At 39.3% G+C, this 26,349-nt stretch overlaps 1 protein-coding gene and 1 long non-coding RNA gene across 2 annotated transcripts; one reads left to right on the top strand and one right to left on the bottom strand.

The window, feature by feature from the left end:
• TEKT5 (tektin 5) lies at positions 1-25,557 on the top strand. The gene is made up of 7 exons (XM_005150699.3): positions 1-571; positions 1,745-1,824; positions 3,437-3,507; positions 5,192-5,335; positions 8,787-9,009; positions 21,851-22,005; positions 25,301-25,557. The coding sequence occupies exons 1-7, from the start codon at positions 1-3 to the stop codon at positions 25,512-25,514; spliced, it is 1,458 nt and encodes a 485-aa protein (XP_005150756.2). The 3' UTR covers positions 25,515-25,557.
• LOC115946758 (uncharacterized) lies at positions 1,987-19,179 on the bottom strand. Its single transcript, XR_004080794.2, has 5 exons — positions 19,058-19,179; positions 14,500-14,580; positions 13,244-13,360; positions 6,766-6,830; positions 1,987-2,074 (listed from the first exon to the last, which is right to left on the bottom strand). It is a non-coding gene; the product is annotated as an uncharacterized lncRNA (long non-coding RNA).
• Positions 25,558-26,349: the final 792 nt, after the last annotated feature.

Raw genomic sequence — 26,349 nt, 5'->3', positions numbered from 1 at the left:
ATGGAGTTCCTGGGGACTACACAGCTAGCCAGTTACTGTGGCCCCAAGAAGAGCTGCCTGCTCCCAGATATAGCTCCCACCACCACCACCACCAAGGACGCCTACCAGGCCTACTACCTTCCAGGCTACCGCCATCTGAGCACCTGGCGGCCTGGTCTGTTCCGCAAGGTGGTTTCTGCACCTCCCAGTGATGACAGAGGGCAATTTAACCCCAGCAGACGGCCACCCACCGTCCTGCCTGAATTGTGCTCCAGCCTGCATGCCCGCTACAGCACTCGTGACTGGCACCATGCTAACATGGTCCAGTTAAAAGGCTCCGAAGTCTCCAGGTGCTGTGCTAGTAGAATGAATGTGGATTCAGTGAGACTGATGAAAGACAAGGATCAACTGACTTACCAGATGCAAGAAGACAGCCAAAGAAATCTGGGGGAGAGAATCTCCAACATTGATTACTGGCAATCTGAGCTCACGTATGAGCTAGAGTGTCTGCTGAAAGAGAACCAAGCCTTGGAAACAATGAAGAAGCGTCTGGAATGTGCTGTGGATGAATTGCAAGGACCACTGAAGGTAGGTTTGACATTCCTAGTTACTGCCTGACTGCAGAATGAAAACTGCTTTATCTCTGTTGAGTATTAGTGTGACTTTCACTGTTAGCATCAAGACAGATTTGGTGAAACATGCTCAGCAAGAAAGAACTTGGCCACCATGGGCTTTATATATAAAAGTCAACACAGGAACCTTACCAGGGCAGTTCTATGCTCTCTTTGCCTTCCTTTCTGCTTGAGGCTCCTAGAGGGTGAGTCTCCTTCAGACACTGGCCAGTCAGCTCAGTACACAGAGTAGAAAATGGCCCTGTAAGCTGCAATATCCCAGTATTCTTAAGTAGCTCTGAATTTTCTGTTCTTACTTGGTAAAAATAGTATTTTCACCCTAGAGAGCATATAATTTGTGTTACATTTTACAGTTCTCCAGAATCTTAAAGGCAAATTAATTGCAACAGAAAAAAAACCACAGTAATGTAAGAGTTAGTGAATGATGCTACCAATAACTAGAGTTAAAGTTCTTTCATAAACATCTGAAATACTGCTGATGGAGACATGTCTATTGTGTTTCTAGGCAAGTACAAATAGAAAACCAAAACTTGGTATTCAACAATGACTTGTTCAGTTGTCTGTATCTGTACTGACTCAGTGTTGGGCTGAGGATGCTTTCTATGCAGGGAACATTTTCTGCTAAAATGCTTTGTGCCAGCTAATGCTGTTTCATTTATTAGTATGGTTCTAAACAAGTGCATGGGACCTGCGGCAGGTTAACTGAATTCTCTATTGCCTGGTTATGCAGTCATTCTCTTGTACAGGTATGCAACTTCTGAAGCTTGGCATTGGCAAAGGTGGGATGAGGGGAGATGAGATGAAAGGATTTTTGACATCAACCGGAAGTGGTGGTTTTGACAGCACTCACAACAGAGCTCAGTAATGTTGAGGTGTAGGCCTTGCTGCACATTAATCAGCAGCTTATCAAATGGCAGCTATGATGGCAGCTAATCCTTAAAAGCATGTATTGACAGCTTAAGTAGGAAAGAGCCACTAACATGGGTCATTTGAGCCACCTCCTATTCTGTTCCACCCTTAAGACATGGTCTTTACTTGACTTGTGAGCTCAGTGGCCCCTGCTAGCAAGGTTCAAGGTTTCACTCCATAATGCAATATTGAACCTACTGCAAATGTTCTTTGCTTGCAGATAGCCCTAGAATGCTTGTACCACCGTGAGAAGAGAAAGGGTATCGACTTAGTTCATGATGATGTGGAAAAGAACCTCATAAAGGTAAGATCAAACTTACTAATTTATTTTTCCAACTGTGGAAGCAACTAAAAACCAACCAAATATTTATCAGGGTAAAAGCATTCTGATAATTTTTCCTTTAATTCATTTGGAAAACTGGGGAGGGGGAAGAGGAAGAAATTGGGTAAAACTGTACCTACTGGGGATGGTCAATATTCTGTTCATCCTTCCGGGAGCAAAAGGAACAGCCCAGCATTCTATGAGGTCTTGTCCAGTTCTGTCTTTCCTGATCCTATAAAAAACAAGGTAGAAATATTACTCAAGATTGTTTTCTGGGCCATGGTCTGTAAAATCACAGAAGTTCTTTGGTCTTACAATATAAAATGCTGTTTTACTGCCTTGAGATATGCAAAGATAATGAGATGGATAGTAGTGATTACTTTTAAATAAGAAAAAATAAATCACATAGCATTTTGCTAGCATATTTCAAAGAAGCTATACTGGATGTGTGTGAGAGCAAAAATAATAGAAAAGAACATTATGGGACAGTGGCATTTCTTCAAGCACTTTTCTGGATACAGAAGAATGTGCAGACCACTGGGATAACCGAGATGCATCTGCTGAGTCTACAACCTGCAACTTGAACTTTTAGTTTTAACGAAGAATCAAGGGTTAATATACATTAGCTTAAGTAGTTCAGCACTTAATTTAGCCTGGGAATTCAAGGTAGGATAAAATACTGCTAAATGTTTCTCATGAACAGATGAAAACCCTTTTGTTTCAAAATGAAAAATAAAGGCTGTTTGCCAGATCTCCCCAGATGCTCCTGTGACCAGTGGAATGAGCTAGACAGTGACAAGAAAGGCCAACAGAGGCTCATTTTGTAATAACAGGAAAGCCAGTTCCTAAAGTTACTGTCACTCCTACACATACTGTGCAAGTATAGAGACAGAGCCTGCAGTCTTAAATCTCTGCTGTCTTAATGATTTCCAAATAAAAAAACCCACTTTATTCCCCATTTCAAAACTCACAAAACTGTACACACTTAGTGAAAGGATATGTTGGGCTAAAGCAGAGTTTTTTAAAAGGAAAGAGGCTGGAACACCATAATGTCATTTGAGGGACCATAATTACCATGTTTGCAGTTTTCATATTGAATACTTTATATTCTTTTTAAGCTGAGTGGAACCGGGCTTTGAGTTTCTTTAACTAATAGTTTCGAAGAATATTACAATATACTTCCTCAGGGAGCCTGAAATAGATTTTCAACCTACTCCACTATTAGCAAAAGGTTCGTGTTGTTCTAGGAAAATGCAGAAGCAGTTAGAGGGGGTAGTTTAATGGATCAAGGTTCATGTTTCAAGTATCTTCATTATACTCAAACCAAGGAAAATTTGGCTTTGTTAGAATGACTCCATGCAATAAAATCTACTAACATGTTTGATAGACTATAAAAAGCCATACAAAACCAAGTCAAAAGATACAATTTTGTACCACTAAGGAAGAGAAGGACCAAAACACATCCTTTCTTGACTTACACTATGTGTGAGGTATGCGAGACGGTTGCAACATCTAGAATGCAGAATAGAAAGGGTACATTCCCCAAGACAAATGAAGTTTGATGAAAGCACTGATACTGTATTTTCCACTGTAGGAAACTGATGTATTCAAGGAATCCCAAGAAATACTGAAAAAATTTGCAGAGAAAATCAGTCAACAGCTGGGGTAAGGCTTTACATTGAATTCCTGTTTTAAAGATAGGAAAGCTGAAATCATTGTGGGCTAGTACCTAATGAGAGACTGGAAACAGCAAAGGCAAAGCAGAAAGTTGACCTGTTAGATGCTCATTGCCCTCCACTTTTAAACCTTACCAGTGACAAAATTTATATGTTGAAATGCAGAAGAGTAATACTATTTAAAGATGACTAGGACTCAATTTTTCAAGCCACATTTAATCTGAAATCCTTCATTAAAATTAGGGACTACAAAATTATAACTTCATTGTGCCACTGTTGCTATGTTGCACACTGGAGTGAAATTCAAATGTAATTTTGTTTTTATTATAAAGCTAAATTCAAAGCAAATTTATTATTGACAACAGAAACAAGAATCTAAGCACATCCTAAGATATGAGAGGAGTCATGGAATGGAGTTACATTATTTTTATATATAATCATATAGGATATTATTATGGAGGCTTTGGAATGTATTTTATTTCTTTGAGAGTACACAAATATTCTAGCAAATGCAAATTATATTTAAGTCTTTTCATTTAATTAGGTACAACTATTACGATAAAGTGTTCTGTTAACTACACACAACTGACACAAATCTTAAGTCATGCTTATGTGACATGATTCTCAAAAGAAACAGTTCAAGTATGCACAGACAAGGAAGATCAAATTGTACAGTTCTTGGTTAGTACATTAGAGGAGAGGAAGGCACAAGTAGATTTTATAAACAATTGCTCTTATTAATGGCATTGGGGACTTTCATGGGTCACGATAGATGCATTTCTGCAGTTCATCCCACTATAGTAACATATTTGCTGTATGATCAGATGAAAGCTAATTATGCATTTGGTGGCATGAACTGTGTCTATCTCTCCAGGCTGGCATTTCTGATTCCTCTTGATTCAGTTCTGTCACCACATCAGCAGACTGATAGCAATGCCAATTGACAAGTGCAGCATGGAAACAGCAATGTTTAGAAGAATGTCACTGTGTCTGCTGTCTTCCTGATGGCCTGGAAAGCAGGACTTTGAGCCTGTCTTTATCCACAGTACTCTCATTCTACCCTGGGTCTGCCAGGCCTTCCCCCTTTTTGGAAGAGTTAAGGAGGATTAAGTTGCTCAAAAAATTCTTGTGGGTAAGAAGGCAGAGATGGAGCAATGTATTTCCTTCCTTGTGATCAAGAGGAGCAGAAATATTTAAACAGATCTTCCAGTGTCACACAATTTGAATTATGCTAAGTGAATGTCTCTCCAGACCAGGAGAGATGGAAAACCGTAACTTTGGACTGCCCTTTTCTTTCTGCCTTACAGCTGTGCTGGTATGAAGGTTATCACTGAAAACTTCCTCCCTTTTGCTCTCTGAGGCTTTCCTTCCTGGCACACAGCAACTGCATGTTGTTTTTCATCCTTGTGGTTGTCTGTCAGCAAAATGACAAACGTTATTAAATCTGATGTGTTAAATACAATTCTTTGAGGAATACTCGATAGGGGCTGGAAGAGGTGAGTGGTACAGCAGCTCCCTCTAGCTACAATACAGCACCAGGCGTTTTTCAGGCACTGTAAACGGCAACAAGCTATAAATTGAAGCATTGTAGGAAGCTAATGAAAGCAGTTAACTGTTCAGAACAACAGCATTAAAGGTGGTTCAGATTAAGTTAAGCTTTTCCCCTTTCACAGCATCAACAGAGATGCACAGCATGCCCTGGAGCAGGATCTTTCTGACAAGAACTCAGCCCATTTTATTGATGAGAAATGTTTTAACCTGAGGAAAACATCAGACAGCATCAGCTTTTACTATGGAGTGGAAAAAGCAGATAAGACGTGAGTATCAGTGGCTGTTGTACCCTTCCTCGTCATCAGTGCTGGAGAGGGACATTTCACAAGGGCCTGTAATGACAGCACAAGAGGAATGGCTTTAAACTGAAAAAGAGCAGATTTAGATTAGACATTATGAAGAAGTTTTCCCTGTGAGGGTGCTGAGATGCTGGCACAGGTTGCCCAGAGAAGGTGTGTCTGCCCCATCCCTGGCAGTGTTCAAGGCCAGGTTGGATGGGTGTTGGAGCAACCTGCTTTACTGGAAGGTGTCCCTTCCCACGGCACGGGATTGGAACTGGATGAGCTTTAATGTCCCTTGGTATTCTGGTATTCTACTATTCTCTTTCCACGTTCCATGCTTTAAATAGGAGCCTGATTGCAGCACAAGTATAAGCTTTATCTCTGAGAAGTGATTTAGAAAGAAGTGGCTTCTCTCTCTGTATGGCCCTATTTTATCTGGGTGTGAAATACTCCATCATCTTCAATTATTCCCTGCCTGCTAATGGCTGCTATTGTGGAGGCCAGGCAGAAGATGGCAGCCTGCAGCACCTACAAGCACTGATGTGAGTGAACTGTAGTTTTCAGCAAGGACCACTGTTCGCAACCATTGCAGACTCCTTGCCCTCAAACTCCTTTGTGCAGGGGGCTCCCTCCGGTTTTGATTTAAGCTGTTTGGTGGCCTTCAGGTTTCAAAACAATATCAAATAAAAATTCAGCTAAGGTGTGCAGTTGTGTGCAATGCAGTAAACAGCATGCAAGCACACACAAAGGACCATATACGCTTTCTACAAAAGTAGCTTGGGTTATTTGGAAATGAGTCCATCAAGCTACACTGAGATATGTATTAAACAGGATGATCAAAAGATTTGATACAGCTTTCGCAGCACAGAGTGAATTAAAATTAGTGAATTAAAGTGTCCCAGTTATATACAGTTTTAGAAGTGTTTAGTAGGAGTGGCTTCATCAAAACCTGCATCCAATCCAAAAGCAACAGCAGAAATCAAGCAGCTTGCAATAGAGGGCAGTGTTTTTGTGCTAATGACTTGTTAGTTCCCTTCTCACTCTCTAACATGGCAGTATCTGAAAGGTGTGATTCACAATCTCAAATTATAATGATTCTGTCTTGTTGGATGGAGAAAAAAACCTACCCCAGTATTATTTGTTTACTTATGTTCTGCTTTTCATTAAAAGCACACTTCATGCACTCCTGAAATTAGGGCATATCCGAAGGAAACTTGGCAGGCGTTCTGCTGACTCTAGTAACACCACCTACTTTTAGGATTAGCCATGAATAAAATTATTCTTGTCAGCTCTAGTAAAAAGCAGATTCATGTGGATAAGTTTCACAGCCTCCTCCTTTCTCACCAACCATTATCCAAAGAAATGCCATTTTTCATTAACATTTTCCTGAAACCACTTGGCAGCCTGAGCCCTACCTGCAGCACTCCAGAGCAGAGCAGGTGTTTTCTGCCTCAGCAGAGCCGGCTGGATAAATTACAGTCTGAAAAAGCAATGTTGGAGAACAGATTAAGTACTAAATAATTCAGAAAGGCAACATTGAAACCTACTTGGAAATTTAATTCTTTGCTGAGAAAATGAATATAATTCATCAGGCCAGGGAGGGGGAAAAAAATCGCACAAAACCAAATACCCTGCAGAAAGTACACTGAGATTGTCTGGATCAGCAGCTGTAAGCACTGTCAGCTCAAGTTTACTACACTGATTTATGTACTTTACTACAATATCAGGTAGGCAACTGACTAAAATGTGTAGCTCTAGAATTCCAGATATTTTAGGAAAAAGTATTTCAGTTTGGAGAGCAAAGAACACCCTCTGAAAAACAAAAGAATAAAAAAAGACCAGTGAGAAAACAAGTACTGACAAAATTAACTTCTTTTTGCTTCCCTTAATATTTACTCACAGTGTTCAATTAAAATCTGAGTAAATGTGAAACTCACAAACTAGTGACCTATCCCTGCAGAGGTTAACATACTAGCATAATTCTTAGAAGACAGGTCTGTGAGCAGACAGAAGTCTCAACACAGACTGAAGTTTGCTTCAGCTTTTCTATTTGGTACCTTTTTATAAAATACCCTAAATATATCTGGGTGAAGAGAGCAGTGATATAGTAGGCTGAGCAATGCATCAGAAAAGTGGTGAATTTGACACCAAACACAGTAGCTTCTGCTGCATCAGCAGTTTTCAAGCCAGGGGCTCAGACTACAAGTTCAGAGCCATGCAGACTCCTGGTTTGGAAAGATCTGAGTCTGGGAGTTATGTTCAACTGATCATGAAAATAATGGACATTTTTGAGGCTTGGACATGAAGCCAAGTATCCCAAAGTTTGTTCACGTGCAGGACATTGCAGCAAGAGTGTTCATAGGTGCTATTTTGCAGTGCATGAGCCCTGTTTTCAGTCTTTCAATTTAGATTTATAGGCTTTGCTATAGTAGAGCCATTTCTGTTTGTCTCATAAATATTACTAAATTTAACTGTAAGACCCCTGAAAGTTAAAGTAGAGGTGTTCATTTGAATGCATGGAGAAATACGAGGGTGGAGATAGTTATCCAAATGACAGAGCAGGAGAGTGCTGGGGCTGGGAGAAACTTGTTCTCCTTACTTGTAAGTCAGTGCTTTATCCATTTTCCTGCTATTGTTCATCCTGATGAAGGTTTCTACGAGGTTGGAGCCACATGCTTTATTATGCAAGTCATACATGAGGTAGGGCTGCTCTGATAGCAGACCAGAGCTGGCTGAAGAGCTGTGGAATGCTTCTTGCTCATTTTCTCTAAGCTAGGCTGGGCTCTCATGTTCTCTCATGGCTGGTGACACACAACTCTGCCTCCCCAAGATAAGTATTTGAGTTCACAAAAGTAGATGGTATTTGAGTCTAATCTGATGGTGTGTAATGTACAGGAGATCATGCTGAATTACTAATCATCAAAGCCACAAGCACTTTGAAACTTGACACAGAGAAAGGAGGCAAATTTCAGGCTGAGATACAGCAGGTATGAACTCAGACTGCCACCTAGCCTATTAAAGACTGAAAAACTATTTTTAAGTCTCAATAAACAAAAGGTACACAAGAAAAGCCTATTCTTTATGCAACAGAAAATAAAACTACTTATTTTGGAGTCGATGCCAGGGCCACTAAGGCCTTCAGTTAGCAGTTACAATCTTTAAGCAAGCCACAGAAACACTATTGAAGCAACAGCTCTCCAAAAATATTTGCTCAGTGTTGCTAAATCTTTGGTTTATAGAGGAAAAATAGAAAAAAAAAGTGAGTATGAAACCCACAGAATCACCTGATGCATCTGATTGCAGGGGTTGCAATGGATTAACGCTTGGTGTTAATGTAGTGATGTAGTGTAATGGTGATGTAGTTATCACTGAAAGAAAACAGTTCATCTAAGCTTCTATTTGTAAAATAGAAAAATTGTTTTCAATTCCTTACTAGTGTTTCAGTTCCTGCAACATGGGCTAAATTCAGTGAAGACAATATCAGGTACTCTCAGCATGCCAGGGCCAACTCTATCAAGCTGCGGGAGGATGCGGAGGTTACACTGGAGAGCACCTCTGAAGAGATGTGGAATCAGTTCAACAGTACCAATCTGGCCTTTAATAAGCGGATTGCTCAAGTGGCTGATGCAAAGAACAAACTCCAAACACAACTGGCCAGGGTAAGATTCACAATGAAGAACCATGCAACAACTGTCCATAATCACACACTGGTTATGTTCATTCTCGATTTACATGTTTTAAGTAGGGAACCTTGGATGGTATTTGGTCCTATTTTACATTTATTGATGATACTCCCCGGCCATTTCCTGACACGGAAATTGTGCATTAATTGCTTGCTTTTTTTTCTTTTTGCCTCAACAATGAACTAACTTTGGGAAGTGTGCAAATGAAAAGCTCCACAAACAGCAGCATGTTTTTCAGATTTAGAGGAAGAAGACTTTATGATTTTACGCTTTCATTTGCAGCAGCAAGGGAAAAGTCCTAAACTAGCTAAAATTTAAAAATATTTACATGCAGAATGTCATTAGTCTACCTTTGACACTGAAGTTCCAAGTTTTCCTTCCCTTTTGGTACATTTCCACATCTTTAGCCTGAATTTTGGCCTGAAAAACCCTGATATTTCAGAGCAGGTCAGACAGTGAACTTTTTCAGTATTTGTTCTGCCTTTGTCTTCACATTCTACAAAGCAGAAATGGCACAGAGGCAAACCTGTCTCTGTCCATTTTGCCTTTTTAGTAAATTTTCACTGAAATAAATGATGTGTTGGAAGTGTATTAGTTGAATTTTGAAATATATATTTTGAAGTTAGGAAGAGGTAGTTGAATTTTGAAATACATTTTTTGAAGTTAACAGGAGGTACAGCCTTTGTACTGACAGATAAATTCTTAAGCTAGCAGGGTTGGAACTAGATGATCTTAAGGTCCTTTCCAACCCTAACTGTTCTATGATTCTATGATTCTGACTCACTGTGCTAGTTTCATATGACTTCAGTCAGAGTTCAGTAAGTTCTTCCATTAAGATTCTTTCTCTTATAGAGTAGCCTCACGTTCACTCATTTTTTTCAATGTGCATGTGGAAACAATAGAGTTTTCCTGCCATTCTATTTGCCATAAGTAGTTTAAGATGTTTTCAGGTTATTTTTAGGGACTCTTAGGAAAGTGTAAAGTAACCAGCTAAATATGCATTAAGCCACAGCACATAAATTCACATTTTCTCTCTCCCCCTTCCCTCCGGCTTGTAAAGCATGAAAGATGTTGAATGCAGGTTTTTGTGTGTTTTACACTGTATATGATCTAGCCAGCTACAGAATTTTATCCCTGAATTGGCCATCCATCCGAGTTTCTCCTGGATTTAAATCTATGAACATCTGCTTCACATTTTTCATTGACCTTTTCTAATGCTTTTAAGTGCCTCTTTTTATAAAAGAACTTGTAGCACAGGGCAGCACAGGGTACACATACGGAATCACAAAGTGCATATGAGCAGGGATTTTGCCATGGAGTCCAGCTGACACTGACCTAACTTTTGACAATTGGTACAGAATGGGAAACCCAATATTTATATTCCTGTACTGTCACACCATTAGATAGAGGTAATAAGATATCTGGAGAAACTTTAGTTAGTAATTTGTATAAAGACTAATTAGTTTGTACTGTATACATGGATAAAAAAAGTATCAAATAAGGCTGCACTTTAAGAACTAATGCTGCTGTTACTACTGAGACACTAGTTAGCACATACAAAGCAGAGATACTTTGTTCATCACAAACTCCATAGTAATGTAGTTATGTCAGAATAACAAAATTCTAGAGGATGAGAAAACTGCATATGCTGCTGAGGGGTAATCCAATGTTGTCAAAGGAAAGGAAAATGCGATACATTTACTGAGCAAAATCTTTGCTAATTAAGATGTGGGTGAAATTATATGATCAAAGTGCTGTTAATTCACTTGCTTATGACCATACCTCAAAAGGACAAGAAGAAAGAGAAGGCTAATGAGAGCAGAAGTAAGGAGGGAGTTCTCATTTAACTTTTTTTTCATTGACTTCTCAAGCAATGAATGGTACTCTCAGACATACCCTTCTTTCTACCAAATTATTTTCCTAGCTAAGCAGGCTAGCTCTATAAGATGAGAGGAAAATGAGCATAGAAAAGATTTACTATCTTGGAACCATGAAAAGCTATCCTTTCAATGAGGTCTGGAGCCCTTTTTGCAATGAAAAATACTTTTCTGATTTGTGAAACAGCAAAATATCTTCCAGACCAAAAAAAAAAAAAAACGAAACCCTGAAGACCGACCAAAACCCTAAAATCCTATGGGGAATCTCCTGCAACCATTTGTTTCTGCAGTCAGTACCCTGAAAAAGTATGCTCTACTAGTGTCTGTCACTGATACTGTGGTGGTGTCTGTGCTGTGTCCTGTGGTTAGAATTCATCATATATATACTTAAAATGTTTCTTGTGGCCTGATCTTTTTCTTTTTTTTTTCAATTTTTTTTATATGTGTGTATATATGTATATATTTTATATTATTTCGTATGCCTATATGTCTAATGGCTTTATGGCCACAGGTTTAGTCCTGACTTGCTGTACAAGACTGTCATTACTTCAAACTTGTTTAGGGGAATCCACTAAAAATCCAGAGGGAACATGGGCATTGTTCTGGTAATGATCTACTGGAACATTCTGGCATTGCTGTACTTAAATGGTAAAGGGACAAAGAACTTGCTAAATCTGCAAGTATCTATAGAGAAGGAAAAAGAATCAGCTTAACACAGGTAGATGGTTTCATTAGCATCAGGAACTCAAAATGAAGATCACTGTTCTCCGTGAAAGCTCTGATCTATACAGGCACTGGCTTACAAAGAAGAATTTTTACAGGATAGGCTAGTGACCTGCAGGCAGTGCAGACTTAGTGCATAACCAAGACTTCTGTCTGACCTTAAGATCAAAAATACCTCATTTCCATTTCTGTCACAACTGCACAAGTCTGTGATTAATTTATTATACTTGATTCTGGAATTAATCTTGGTCATAGTGTGAGGTGTCCCTGCCCATGGTAGAGGGGTTGGAACTAGATGATCTTAAGGTCCTTTCCAACCCTAACCTATGATTCTATAACAGTGCGAGATTCATCCAGAATTTGGATAGCAGAACTCTGGAAATATGAGGTGCTGGAGACAGAAGCCCAGAAGCCCTAGCTAGGTGTGTGGCAAGGATGACAAACCAAAGACAGCATTACAGCTCCACTATGCTTCATCATCACTGGGCTCACAGAGCATGTGGTTGATTGGGGACGCAAATATTCTGCAAGAGTCTAATCACAGTGTTACAACTCTGGTCAGGCTCAGAGCTGCTGTAGGACCAGATTTTTTGGAGGATGACCATGAGCCAGCAATGTGCCCTTGTGGCCAAGAAGGCAAATGGCATCCTAGGATGCATTAGGAAGGGTGTGGTTAGTAGGGCAAGAGAGGTTCTCCTCCCCCTCTACTCTGCCTTGGTGAGGCCGCATCTGGAATATTGCATCCAGTTCTGGGCCCCCCAGTTCAAGAAGGACAGGGAATTGCTTGAAAGAGTCCAGTGCAGAGCCACAAAGATGATTAAAGGAGTGGAGCACCTCCCTTATGAGGAGAGGCTGAGTGAGCTGGGTCTCTAGCTTGGAGAAGAGGAGACTGAGGGGTGACCTCATCAGTGTTTACAAATTTGTAAAGGGTGGGTGTCAGGATGATGGAGCTAGGCTTTTTTCACTGATATCCAGTGGTAGGACAAGGGACAATAGGTGTAAACTGGAGCATAGGAGGTTCCACGTTAACATCAGGAAGAACTTCTTTACTGTAAGAGTGACAGAGCACTGCAACAGGTTGCCCAGGGGGGTTGTGGAATCTCCTACGTTGGAGATATTCAAGGCCCGCCTGGACAAGTTCCTGTGTGATGTACTCTAGGTTACCCTGCTCTTGCAAGGAGGTTGGACTAGATGATCTTTTGAGGTCCCTTCCAACCCTTGGGATTCTGTGATTCTGTGATTTTTAGGCAGCTGAACAGAAAATACAGTGTAGGCAGTTCAGTGTAGAAGAGGGTGGTATGTTGTCTTCGGTATACCTCCAAAAACACTCGAATTATGCCAAGAGACATTATGGTAAAGATATTTTACACCTGGTGTAAAAGTACACAAATCTTCAGGAAAAGAAGGAAAACCTTTAAGCAAGGTGCCAGCCCCTCATTAATATGTTTGCATCTCTTTTCCATGAAGTTACTATTAATGTAAATAGTTACCTTGGCTCCAGTCTAGTGGAAATAACCAATAGGGCAGGATGTTTATGTACATCAGCTCTGGGAATCAGTCAGACCAGACAGCAAGTGACATGTTTGCATAGTCCAGTATTTATACCGTACCTCAATAGCAGATTATCCCTGCCAGCTCCAACACCTGTACCATGCTCAGAAGTGTTTCTGTGCCCGGAGGCAGAATGCCCAGCACCACCCTTCCTGCAGGTCTTGCTGTTCCACCACCTGAGAGCACAGGGATCAGAAAGAGACTAAAAAACCAGGCACATGTTTAGTAAAAACCATTAAAAAATAGCAATGCACTCCAGTAAATGATTTGCTATGATTCTAAGAGTATTTCTACTCTTAACCTATACCTGAATATTGACTTTTAGTCAATACCTGAAGAGCCCACAATATTTTGTTTCAATAAGTTACTCCATCTCTTAAAGAAGTTACTCCCTGAGAGTCTCCATCTTTCACACATTTTTCTTAAATTTATTTATAAATTTAAGGGAAAAAAACTTCCATATCTTAGCAACTCTTATGTTTATATAGTGGCTAGAATAATTAAATACATCTTATTTACACAGCTTTCTTCAAATTCAAGGGATAAGCCTATTTAATTTCACAACTTGCATAAAATGTAGAGCAAAAGCCAGGAAAACTTTTGTGACAATAAAACCAGAAACTGCCCACCAGGCTCTTCAACAGTTTTCAAACTATCTGAGAAGTGCTGAACAGATACCTCCTACAGCTGCTGGAAAGCAAAGAGCCTGTTGCTATGAACAGAAAACAAAGAGATACTGAAATCTGATGGGAGGTGCCCATGCAAGAAGCCTATAGGAGGGGTGCAGCAATGCTGTGAGCTGCAGGAAGGTTACGTGTATAACAGCAGGAGTACTTTCCCCTTGGCACTTGCCCCATAAAGGCTTTCATCTCAGACAGCAGTGTATCCTCACATGACTCTTTTTAACTCAGTTTTTTGATTGCTTTTTTCCCTTATGCCTTAAAATTTCAGTTATTTACAGTATTTCATGCCCATTCATGGTGGCTGGGTATACAGTTAATCTTATAATTCAATATTGGAACCTGCTTGAGAGTTAAGTTTTCAGATGATTATTAATGAAGACTGACTCAGAAGTGGTTGGCAAGGTGTGTGCTGGTTGGTGTAGGTAGCTCAAACTTGCCTAGAAAAACCTGTTTGAAGGAGGAAATGGTTACTTAAACTAGGAACAGACTTTCACCTAGAAACCAAGAGAAATTACAGATGAAATCTAAGACACTCAATTGTAGCCAAAATTAGATTTCTCTCTCCTAGAATTGTTGCTTGAGCCCATGAAATCATAAAGACTTGCGTAGACTAACTACATCAGAGTACTCACTATGGTCATGTAGCAAAACCATGTAGGAGAATCCTGGCTCCTCAGCATGCCATGCAGCAACTCTCCACTTCTTGGATTACCCTGAGGGGAACATGAAATGGGGAAGGCTAGAGCTGTCATAACCCAGTAACAGCCACTGCACATCAGGATGTATTCAGGTTGTCATGAATCCGAGAATCTTTATTTGTAAAATAACCTTAATGTCTTCTCACAAAGAGACACACAGGGCTAAGTAAAGGCAGCTTGGATGTGAGACAGTGCTGTCACTGATAGAGAAGATAACTTCTTTCTGCCACAACATTCGTGTGTCAGAAACTGAGGTGGTTGCTACTTTTATTGCTCCTTGCCCTGCAACCCCTCTGCACTCAGGCAATTCATACGGGCTTGGCAGAGCAAACACGATTCAGTTCAAGGCAGCAGTGCTCGTAAGTATCCATAAAACTGTTCCTTGTTCTCAGATAAAACTGTCTTGCAGAAAACAGAGATGGACATCTGCAGCAGCTTTTCTAGAAAGGAAGCATTTTCAGGCTCTGAAGAGTCATGAGAGAAATACATTTCATTGACTCTGAAGCCAGGGCAAAAATTTAGCTTACCGAGACTGGGTTGAGATTTCATTAGTGACTAGAAAGAATTTCATTCCTGACAAGAAACAGAATTGCCGAGCAGCTGTATGAGCCATAGCTGTTTTGCTCTGGCACCAGCTCTCTCTAGAGGCATCTCTCTGTTCAAGGTCTGTATACCCTCCTCTTAGATGAGAACTTGGACAAAACAGAGCACGCCCAAGGCCCAAACTGCCTGTTTCATTGTTATTTTGACTAGGTTTAGCTAAAACACATTAATGACATAGTAATTTATTTTATTCTCCTACATGACGGTGCACTCTTAAACTGGGGAAGAAATATAAGAGAACTCTTGAGGCTTATTCTTGTTCCTCAGTGGTTAAAAGTGGAGCAAGACAGTATGCAGCGAGTTAAGTATCTTCCTGTGTATAGTTATGGGTTCCTCTGTTATTCTGAAAAGATTTTAGAAAATCCAGGCCAAGTTAAATGATCCCATGGTTTTACTTTTCATAAAGCTGCTTTAGATGGAATGGGTTTCCCAAGGAAGTAGTGAATGCTCCACCCCTGGTGGTGTTCAAGGCCAGGCTGGATGGAGTCTTTGGAGACATGGTTTACTGCGAGATGTCCCTGCCCATGGCAGAGGGGTTAGAACTTGATGATCTTAAGGTCCTTTCCAGTCCAAACCATTCTACGATCTATGATTCTATAAAATAAACATCTTGTACATTTTTAGGACCCATGGAAAAGTTAAATAGAAAGTGATTCTGTATAAATGTGAAATTGATTTGATTCTTTTCAGAGATTAAAGTAAAAAAAATGCATACTGGAATTCAGTGTTAGGAGGATTTTTATATGATTGTAAGTTGTTATACTTAGCCTTTTAGGTAAGGCAGGCCTAGAGTTCCTGCATCTTCTGTTTCAATCTGTGCAGATCAGAGCAATCTCTGTTAGGACACTGATTAAACATCCAGATGTATATTTAAAGCCTTTGTTTTAAAAGTGTGGTATTGACATTCTGATATTTTCCTCTTTTCTATGTCAATGTCATGTTTAAGATAGTTGCAAATGCTGGGGATTTAGAGGTATCGTTTAGCACAAATAGAACTTGTGTGTTTTTTGTGAATGCTTTAGCTTTCAGATCTGTTGGCTGTTTTTATGCCAGCACCATTCCCATTGCTATGAAGTGTTTTATGCAAAAGCTTACAATATTCCCAAATCTGAACCCAATCTCTCCTCTTCTGATATGCTTGATGAATTGTGCAATGAAGATACATTCTCTGAGCACAAACTAAGTCAGTACTTCTCCTCAGTACACAACTCAGTCATTGCGTATCAGTATACACACCAAATGCACTAAAGTTACTCTTCACAATGATTCTAACTCTGCTTCAGTACTGTTAAGCTATCTGAGCTCATTACCTGCTGATGGCACATTCTGTTGAGGAATCTGTGGTGTTTTTTTTCTTTTAAATGTGCTTTTCTTCTGAGGAGATTCCTGGACTATTCCCCACCACCATCTGATTAATTAACAAACCAAAACTTGCAAAGTCATAAGAGAATGACCTGCAGTGAAGCTTCAAAGGACACAAAGAACCCCTAAACCCGACAAGAGTAAGGGACATGGTAATCTCTATTAAGAATTTAAGAGTAAAACCTGTCAGGCAGGTCCAACTTAATTTCAGATTTGAGATCTGGGTTGTACTTGTAATCCAAGGATTGCAAAGTTACCCTAATTTTACTTTGAAATAATGGGGTCATATCCGCTAAAATTAATTGTGAAATCAGTCATAATGACACCTTTTATTTAATTATATGTGATAAACTAAACAAATGTAACTTTTACAGAATAATTTGGATGAAATATGGAAATGCGGAAGAAAAAATTTTTTAAAAGAGAAGGAAATATTAAATAAAAAAATAATTTACAAAATGAGGAGGTTCAGGAATGCTCTTCCCACCATGTTACCTGGCTGCTGCTGAGCAAGCCCTGGAAACAGCAAAGCAACAAGGATAGCCGTCAGACTGTAACCATGTTAGTAATGCTGATATTGTACATAAGATCATGATGCTTACATGATGAAACTGTGCAACTTCAGCACCTCCTTCTCTCAGTCTGCCTGTAACTATCAAGGCCTGAGTGAAGTGAGAGAACAGCAACAGCAGAGTTTTCTACAGGCTTTCAAGAATTTGTGCTATAGCACAAAACTTTACTCATGTCCTGGAAGGGAAAGTTTCCGGATGGGCAGCTGCTGGAGCCAGTGCCTCACCACACTCTCCTAGGAACATGCTGCTGAGCTTTTGTTGTTTTTGTTTCCTGCCTTTGGAGGTCATCCAGAAATGACGCAGACTGGTGCAATGCTGTCTGGTGATCCTCCCCACCAATCCGTTCATGTAGAGCAGGTTATCTAAACCATTTGATCCAATGTGTGGCCAGAGTGAGTAACTGAAAACTGTTTGTGCAAAGCTGCTGCAGCAGTGGAAGTGGTTCCCCTGAGGCCATTTGTCTTTGTATGTCTTAAATGATGACACCTTTTTCTTTAAAAAAGAAAAGTAATTTGAGAACACACAATAACCCCAAACCACATCCACTTCTGTGCAGCCAAACAAGACTTAAAGATGGTGAGTTCACAGGCAGGTTTAAATAATATTTTTCCTTAACAAATGAATAAACAAGTTTGTTCAGTAGCATGAATCAATTCCCTTGGTTGTGCATAATATGCCTGCAGACTACTCAGACCTTTATGAGCAGGACACCAGAGCACCAGTGAAGTGTGGCAGTTCCTGCACGCTGTGCTGACACAAAGCGGTATAAGGATTGGACAGAAAACTGAGTTTTCAATGACTTTTGGGTGAAAGCTCTCTTTTCATAACTAATGAACTACTGGATTCTCAATAAAGAGTAAAATTTTCTATCTAGACTTCAGAGATTGCCCTTTTCGAACACTAGCATTGTGTAAATTTGCAGGCTGTGCAAGATTTAAATACTTTGAGTCATTTCTAGATACAAGACTACTCTTGTCCTGTGTCAGTTATATTTATGGGGACAGTGCATACACGGCAGTGTTCTGAAGAGGACAAGAGAGTCTTCTGCTTATGTGCCACTGGGGAAACACCTATGTGCTTGCTGTGTGAGCAAGGAGGCCTAGCCAGGTGCTCTTTGACAACACAGCACAGTATGTCCTGTAAAGGAATGGAAACAAACTTCAGGTCTGATGATTACCAACATTCATGCACTTGAAAACTTAGTACTGAATTGAAATACATGGGTTTGGTCTTGGACTGTATTTGCACTGTAGCCACATACAAATGCATCAGAAGAAGATTTGAGAAGAGTGGGGGTTCAGAAAATCACTCTTCCAGTTTTCTCTGCCAGCTGAGCTTAATGCAAACAGCCTTTCCAAGAGACAGTTTATACATGGACAATCTGCTCAGTGTGGTCTGTATTAGAATCAATCATTTGAAGATGCAGAAGGAAAACTCATCCAATACATAATTTTTTTATGCAAGCAGAATGAAAGAGTACAGGGCATTTCACCATTACAGAAGCATTGTCACATAGTACTGGACCGGTTTGCTCTAGGCAAGCCATAAATAATAAGGATTTTATGTGGCAGAGTAGCAGCACTGTTATCTAAAATACTAAAGACTACTAAATTTCTTCCCTGGGTGCTCTGAGAAATTTGTGTAATGCTTCCATAATCTGCTGCAGTACAGTTCTGTGCCCATGCCCTTTGATGGCTTCCTGCTTTCCTTCCACATGCGGAATAAACACAGGGTACCTACACTGCTTTCAAATAAAGAGAGGGCAGGAAAAAAGTTTCTTGCAGAAAATGTTCATTTCATCCTTTTATCTAACCTGATTTCAGCAATTAGCACTAAATGTAAGAGAGCTTGTAACCTAACTTCACTGAGTAGTGAAGTAGTGAGTAGTGATTTATGATAATATGAATCAAAACAGGACAGAAAGCATCCGCACAGTGACTACACTGCATACTTACTGTAACATGATCAGCATCACTCTGGAGAGCTGGTTTCAGTCATGGCTCATTTCTGAGTGGTCTGGGCTGCTCAAGTTGTGCTGTTTCATTGATTTGCTCCATAAAGGTGAATCACCATTTCCAACTGCTGCCCAAGAGAGGAAGTGTTGTCACCAATACAGCTCAAAGTCTGAACCACAAAGGTGTTACCCAGAATCTGAACTGAGAGGGGAAGTCCTCTGCTCCACCATGAGTGGAAAACAAATAACCTACTCAATCTTTTCTGAAATTGAGATATGTCTTTGCCCAGTTCTTACTGAGCTGATACCTGCTGCTTTGTCTCATTGTTTTTACTTTGAATTACACCTACTTAAAACTTGCTCCAAACTTTAAGTAGAATTAAGGTAAAAGGCTGACATCCTTGCATAGCCCACTGCACATAACAGAACTACACAGTGACTTTGGCTCACTCGCACACAGTGAGGCGTAGCATGGGAAACACGGCTGCAGGGACAGAGCTGGAACATAAACACAGGAAAGGAGGACCCTGCTGAGCAGCGGGTGACCTCCAAAAGCACTGCATACCCTTTGCCTCAAAGCCCTGGTACGTCCCCACAGGTTGCTGTGTTGGTTCACAATGAAGGTGAACAGTAGAAACGGGATAGGACTGACAGGCTTTAAAACTCTCCCTGACAAACATTCTCTTGCTCACCAGGAGCCTGACTAGGAGCTGGACCTCACCTCTATCCCTCTGAAGGAGGTTATAAACAGCAAAGTTTTGACTTCTGAGCAGCAGAAGACCCAAATCCTCAATGTTTTCAGGGAAAAAAGAAAGATGTGGATGATGCATAATGAAGACATTTGATTTCATTAAGTCTCTTTCCCTTGGTTTTTATCTATAGAAATAAGTACGTGTAACTGGTAAAATTATAGACAATATGTAAAATGCTGTATCTAACAATGCATTCTTGTAAGTAGTTCCGCTGCAAACAGACAACTACTGAAGTGCACTGGATTATCTAAAACACAGCTAATCCACAGCAAGTATTGAATTAAAAAGGAACCACTGCAGAATGATGGGAATTTACTACCATTAGCTTTGCTGTCTTCCATACTGTGTTCCCTTCACAGTCTGAACTCTTCACAGAGTTTTTCCCTTGCAGTCTGTAAGCAACAAAAGCTGCTTTTTGGGTGAAGATGCTCTCAAACTAGCTCTGTGAGAGACAACCTTGTACCCAAAGGGCTCAGAACAGTGTGGAGACCTGCCTTCAAATCAGTACAGTTGCTGCTCTAGGGCCCAATTTGTCTATTGCAACTCTGCATTGCTGTAATGGTTGAACTGCTCTGGACACTGCTAGCCAGGATATAGTTTACATTGCTCTACTATACAGCATCAACAAGCCCTTAAGTATTTGGACTGGGGTGCGGGTTCCTGGCATTAACTTTGAGTTTTGTCTATAAATAACCTTTCAGCAGCAGGAACTAATGCAATTCTCAAACCACAGCACATTGGCAAACCCAGTACAGCTTAGTGTGTAGGCAAGATCTAAATAGCAACTTAATTTAAATCACATTATGCCTTTTTTTGTGGTTATTGAAATTCAAAGTACACTGATTTTAGTAGAGTGGCTGAGAAACTGCAGTAGTTCAATTTGTTGACTTCCATTTTAAAGCTGTCTAAAGGAAAAAAAAGCTTGATGAACCTGTTCACCACAGTGGTTGTAATGAATCCTGATCAATGAAAGGAACAACAATCAATTGTCTGGGAAATGTTGCCTGAATGTTTTCTGAATTTTCTCCATTCTTTAAGGCTGAGCAAAACTTTTCCCTTGCAAGTTTGCTCATTTTTACATACAGATTACAGCAAATGAGCAACACCTACAGGATTTATAAGGATATAGTTATGTGATGACATGCACTGCAACCAAACACTGTGCTTTACCACTTCCATGGGCCTCTCCTTTGTGTTGATATTGCCACCTGTATCTTCTACATTTACAGAAAATAAGCCTTTAAAGAAGTTGCTCTTCCCTCTACAGTTCCCAGTGGAGTTTTCAAAACTTTTGAGAATTTAGTTTCTGTATGAAACTATGACATGTGTTAATACATTCTTGCAGCAAACATGCCTAAAATGCATGGAGTATGGAACAATTTCAGAGGGAATGTATTTAATTCCTTCTCAATTTTTATGAGGCAAAAGGAAATAAGAACTGAATGAAGGTTTAAATGAAAGCGACAGTTAACTGGAATTTTACCTTTGCAAAGTGTTCATAGATCAAGCATCAGATTTTTTTTTTTATTTAGGAGAAAAATTAGGTAATAAAGCAAAATGTAATTAAGTCCCTGTAGAGCAATAAACACCACCCTATGAAAATGGCTTTGTCACAAAAAAACACAGTTGGCGTTTCCCCATCACAATAAGTCAGTGCTTCTCTTCTGCTTGTAATAAAATTATATTCCAATTTGCTTACAGATTTTTTCATTTTATTATAGGAAAGAGGCTGCACATTTCTTAGTGGAAGCTGTTTGCCTGATATCGGGCATAACTCCATTAAATGTTTCTGTAAGATATATGAGTACAAAGCCCCCTCCTTCTGGCTCTCCTATGAGATTTGATTACCCTTTAAAGAAATGGCAAGATCATACCAATACTATACAAATTAATCTGATTCATGTGAATTTATAGTCATCTCCTCTGAGAAATTAAGCAAAATGGCATTCTAAACTGGAAGTATTTCCAACAGGAGTGTTTAAGTGTAGGTGAGTTCTAATTTTGTATACATATGAAGCTTAAAACCATTCTGCTTTGTTCAGGTACTTCAGGAAATCTTTCAGACTGAAGATACAATCATGTTATTGGAGAGATCCATAAAGGCAAAGGAGTATCCACTGAAAGTGGCTCAAACCCGCCTGGAAGCACGAACCAAACGACCCAACATAGAACTCTGCCGTGATGCACCTCAGTTTCAGTAAGTAAAGGCCAAACTACTCTCTCCCTTCCTTCACCATCCACTCAAGAACAGGAAATTTAACAACAGTATGAATGAATCAGATGAGATTAGACTTGCATTCATTAAATCATGATACAAATTCTAGGAGGAAGAAGTAAAATTCAAGTAGCTACATTGAAATAGTAGGTCTAAACTTCTAATGTTCAATGTGTGTAGTTGCCTTAACTGTCCTGGGAGAAGCTCAATTGCTTGTTGGTGACCAGTATCTTTTGGGATTCAGTCTCATGTCCAAGTTGGGATTTAGGAATTGGTTTTAATCCCATTCTGTATGAAACACAATATTTCACTTTAGGAAATACCAAATTTTAGAAACTTATTATCCCAGACAAATGTCTTTAAATGCAAAAACCCTCCCAAAGCTATCTAATGGTCAAGCTCTTTAAAAAGTTAATTGTGAATAAGCATGAGGCAATTACTGCCTTAACTAATCTTTAGCTCTGTAGTGACTCCAGTATCATCTTGGTGCAGGTTAGCTCATTTGACGTACATTTTGATTATGTAGCTGTGGGAGCTTCCCAGCACACGTTAGCATCAGTTTGGTGACCCCTGTGTTGTGATCCACTGTATAGCATGTACTGTGTCTTCCTGGATATTGAAGATGGTGTCTGAGATACTAACCTTCCTTCCCGAAGGACTGAATTTTAATCCCACTTATCTCTCTCCAATCCAGTTGGAACACAACAGTGTTCCAAAAAAGTGTATCTTATTTAAAATACTGTCTTCCAAATACTCTGTGAGGGGTATTTCTCAAGAAATATTGTTCCTCCCATAGCTGGAGGGAGTTTCACAGTCCAGTGAAAAGAATTCTGTATACTTTTATGAAAAGTAGCAAGCTATTCCCTTTTTATTTTTGCCTCTAGAAAAATCCCTCTGTATACAAGAGCTTCACTTACAAGGAGATTAATGAAGTACATAATGCTTAAACTGAGGATTTATATTATTTTTCCTAAACAATGTTTTGTCAGCTCAAAAAGCTGCTATTTAAACAAGGAAGTGGCGATCAATCATGGTTTATTGCATTGGTATTTTTCCAATTTTTCTAACTCCTTCAACCATAAAATGTACAACGCAATATATCTTTTTCTTTCAGCCTTATACGTCTTTAATTGGATCCTGACCTTTTCTTTGGCATATCCATATATTAGATTTCTTCAACTTCATGCTCTGCTCTCCACATGCATTCTGTCAGAAAATGTAATTTTGGGTCTGAATTTTTTTATATCCATTTGAGGAGTTTTATTCATGTGGCTTTTCATTACGCATAAATCATGTCTGTTCTAGATGCAGGAGTTCAGCTGTTATAAACCATAAAAACCAGTGATTACACAGTAGCATTCACTTAGCAGTTACATTTACTACAGACCAGATAATTTCCTACTTCAGTCACCATCACACCATTAATTAAGTAAGCAAATAAACTACTATCAGCATTTTATTAAAAAAACAAACCCACACAAACCCCAAGATGGCCTTAAATACTAATACATAACCCCAGCTTTATACTCACTCTGAGTTCTCTCCTTCCTCCCTGAAGATCTCTTCCAGAGAAATGCCTGTAGGTTTATGATTGATACTGGTCTGGTCAGCAGGATCACATGTATCCAAGATATAAAGCTGGTTTGATTTAGGGTCAAAAATGCAGTGCACAAAATGCACATTGTCCCTTCTTTATCCCAAAATTGTGAGGGATGCTGTTGATGTTCCAAAGGGTCTGTCTAGAAAAGTCTGGAAGCTCTATTTCAAGTCACTGGAACATCTTTGAATATTTTCTTTAATTAGAGTGAGAGGACATTAACATGACATACTTAAACCCAAGTATACGTAGGGGTTCAGAATCAATCTAACATAACTTAAAAGCTAGTAGGAATAAGAGCTTCACAAGCTGTTGTACTACTCGGGAGTATTTTAGGCTTAACATACACACACGTTTTCTGTCAATCTGATATGACTTCTGATATTTTAACCAAAATATTTATACAAATACACTGCCGGCTAGATGCAGTTATATTGACAAAGAATTAGCATAACCTGCTCTCCTTCCTCCAATGCATATGAATTTTGCTCTACCCAGCTCCCTGATCCAGACCAGGTTATGCTAGATGCTTTAGCTGATCCAAATCAGTGGATATTATATTCATCATAGCTGCAATTACAAACAGAAATTCTGACAGGGTATTTGAAATTTGGGCACTTTTTTCTACCACAGTTTTCAGGTGAGCTCACATCTTAAAATGTATTTTCCCAGAGACAAAATGCTGTCTGAGAAAGTAAAAACATTTCCTAATTCATTTTTTAAGGTTTTTTTTTTTTTTTTTTTGCTTTTAAATGATGTTATATGTATTTCTGTTATGTGGTTTGAAGCAAGAAGGAATTCAGTCCAATAGCTCAACTGTAATAGGGAAAGAAAATATCAAATGAACCACTTCTTTGTAACATGTAAATGTTATCTAAGTTTGCTGTTTATTTAAAAGGAAGTGCTGATGTTGGCACTTGTTCTCTGCGTGTGCTGCCAACTTTGTAGTTGAAGGGATTAGACACAAAACAAATTAATAAAGCCTAGTTTTTCTGTGCTGAAACAACTGGGACTGTCCTAAGACAGGTTAAACTGGATTCCGAAAAATTAAATCTTTCTCATTTCTAAAGTGCACTTAACATAACATGAGACAAAACACAAAGGTGACAGTATTGAAGAGTCCAGGAACTATACAAGACAATTTGCCGTATCTCCAGTGATAAGCCACTTGAAGAAATGTGGTTACTATCATCTCACAGAAAATCTTGATTTCAGAGCCCTACATTCAATGGTTATTTTGGCAAGTGATTCTTGTTCCAGTTAACATCCTTCAGTGCCAAATCTAGGCCACTCAGCACATCCTGCTGCACAGGTTCAAGCTAGCATGAGCTACATCATTACTCTGCAGTAATATCCATCCCAAATATATTTCTACAGGACCACATCTAATTGCTCAACACAGCTGTGCTAGCCCTAAAAAGGCTATACAAATGAGAGGCTGCAAGTGAAGAAGATAGATAGATAGCAATTAGAAAGAATATCAAATCAGAGCAGCTTATTCTGCTATTGAAGGGCAAGGCAAGCAAGAAATCATCATTTACAGGAGCTATGCAAGCTAGTAGGGCAAATAAGTTTCATATTGACTCAGTACAAGGCAGCTGTTTAAATCCATCCTAAAAGTGTGACCTGTCCACTGTCAAAAAAGTTATGCAAGCAACCTGTCCCTTTCTCTTTTCTCAGGCTTGTGACTGAAGTTTATACTATAGATGACACCATACAGACCTTAAAGCAACGTCTGCAAGAAGCTCGTGATACTCTGCACGTGCTGATGGTCAACAAATCAAACCTGGAACATGACATTGCTGTGAAGGCAAACTCCCTCTACATTGACAAGAAGTGCATGAACATGCGCAATGTCTTCCCCAGCACCCCCCGACTCATTGGTTACACTTGAGTTGTAACCTTTAATAACATAAAAGTTGCAAAGGTGCAAATATTTCCTGAAGAAAATCATTATTATTCTGTTTTCTCAAGTAATAAACCCCAATAGAAATAAACTTATTAAAATTAATATCAGGCCTCTTTCCTTTGAGCAACCTCATAATCTCAGCTGTAGCTGCTACTTATTCAAACAGAATTAGTAGACTTATTTTAACAGAATCAGATCACATGAAAATAAGCAGACAGATATGGCAAGGTACATGAGTTACTAGCTAGAGATAACGTTAGACTGAAATATAGTGTTTCAACAAAATTAGTACAATACAGGAGTTAATTATACAGGGTAATGTGCTGTGTTTCAGTCCTTGTTTGGAAAAGTTCAAATGCTACCCCATCCTTACACTCTCCTCCTGTCTAGTAATGCTAGATTTGGAGTTTGGAATTAGAGGAGGTTGGACAAACTTGATTCACAGAAGCTGATGGGCAGTTCCAGTGTAATCAGGTACACATGTAACCTGTATTCACTGAGAGTGAATCTTTCCATCTCTACCTCTTTTTTTTCCCTCTTCAATTTGTTTCTTTGTACCATCAAGCATGAAGTGTGTATTTATCTATTTATATGAATTATTTGTTACTGATGTGATATTTGCCCAACTCTGAAGGGTCTTAGAAATCTGTAGTATCTATCATTAAATCTTGAAGGACTTCATAAGCAAAGACAGTACCATTGCTCTATTGTGGCTAAGGAGAAACCTAAGACAAAACAGGAATGGAACAACACAGCAACATGATGTGCTTAAAGTCCTTCAGCCTGTAAGTCAAGATTGCTCAGCTTTCTAGTTCTTAAT

The sequence above is a fragment of the Melopsittacus undulatus genome, chromosome 8 (genome assembly GCF_012275295.1).
Source record: "Melopsittacus undulatus isolate bMelUnd1 chromosome 8, bMelUnd1.mat.Z, whole genome shotgun sequence".
NCBI lineage: Eukaryota > Metazoa > Chordata > Aves > Psittaciformes > Psittaculidae > Melopsittacus > Melopsittacus undulatus.
Note: the sequence above shows the minus strand (reverse complement) of the source record. Positions and strands in the feature narration are given on the sequence as shown.

Coding starts and splice junctions, on each gene's coding strand:
- TEKT5 (XM_005150699.3), top strand. CDS start 1: ATGGAGTTCCTGGGGACTACACAGCTAGCCAGTTACTGTGGCCCCAAG. Junction 1,825..3,436: donor TGGAAAAGAACCTCATAAAG/GTAAGATCAAAC, acceptor TTTCCACTGTAG/GAAACTGATGTATTCAAGGA. Junction 5,336..8,786: donor GTGGAAAAAGCAGATAAGAC/GTGAGTATCAGT, acceptor ATTCCTTACTAG/TGTTTCAGTTCCTGCAACAT.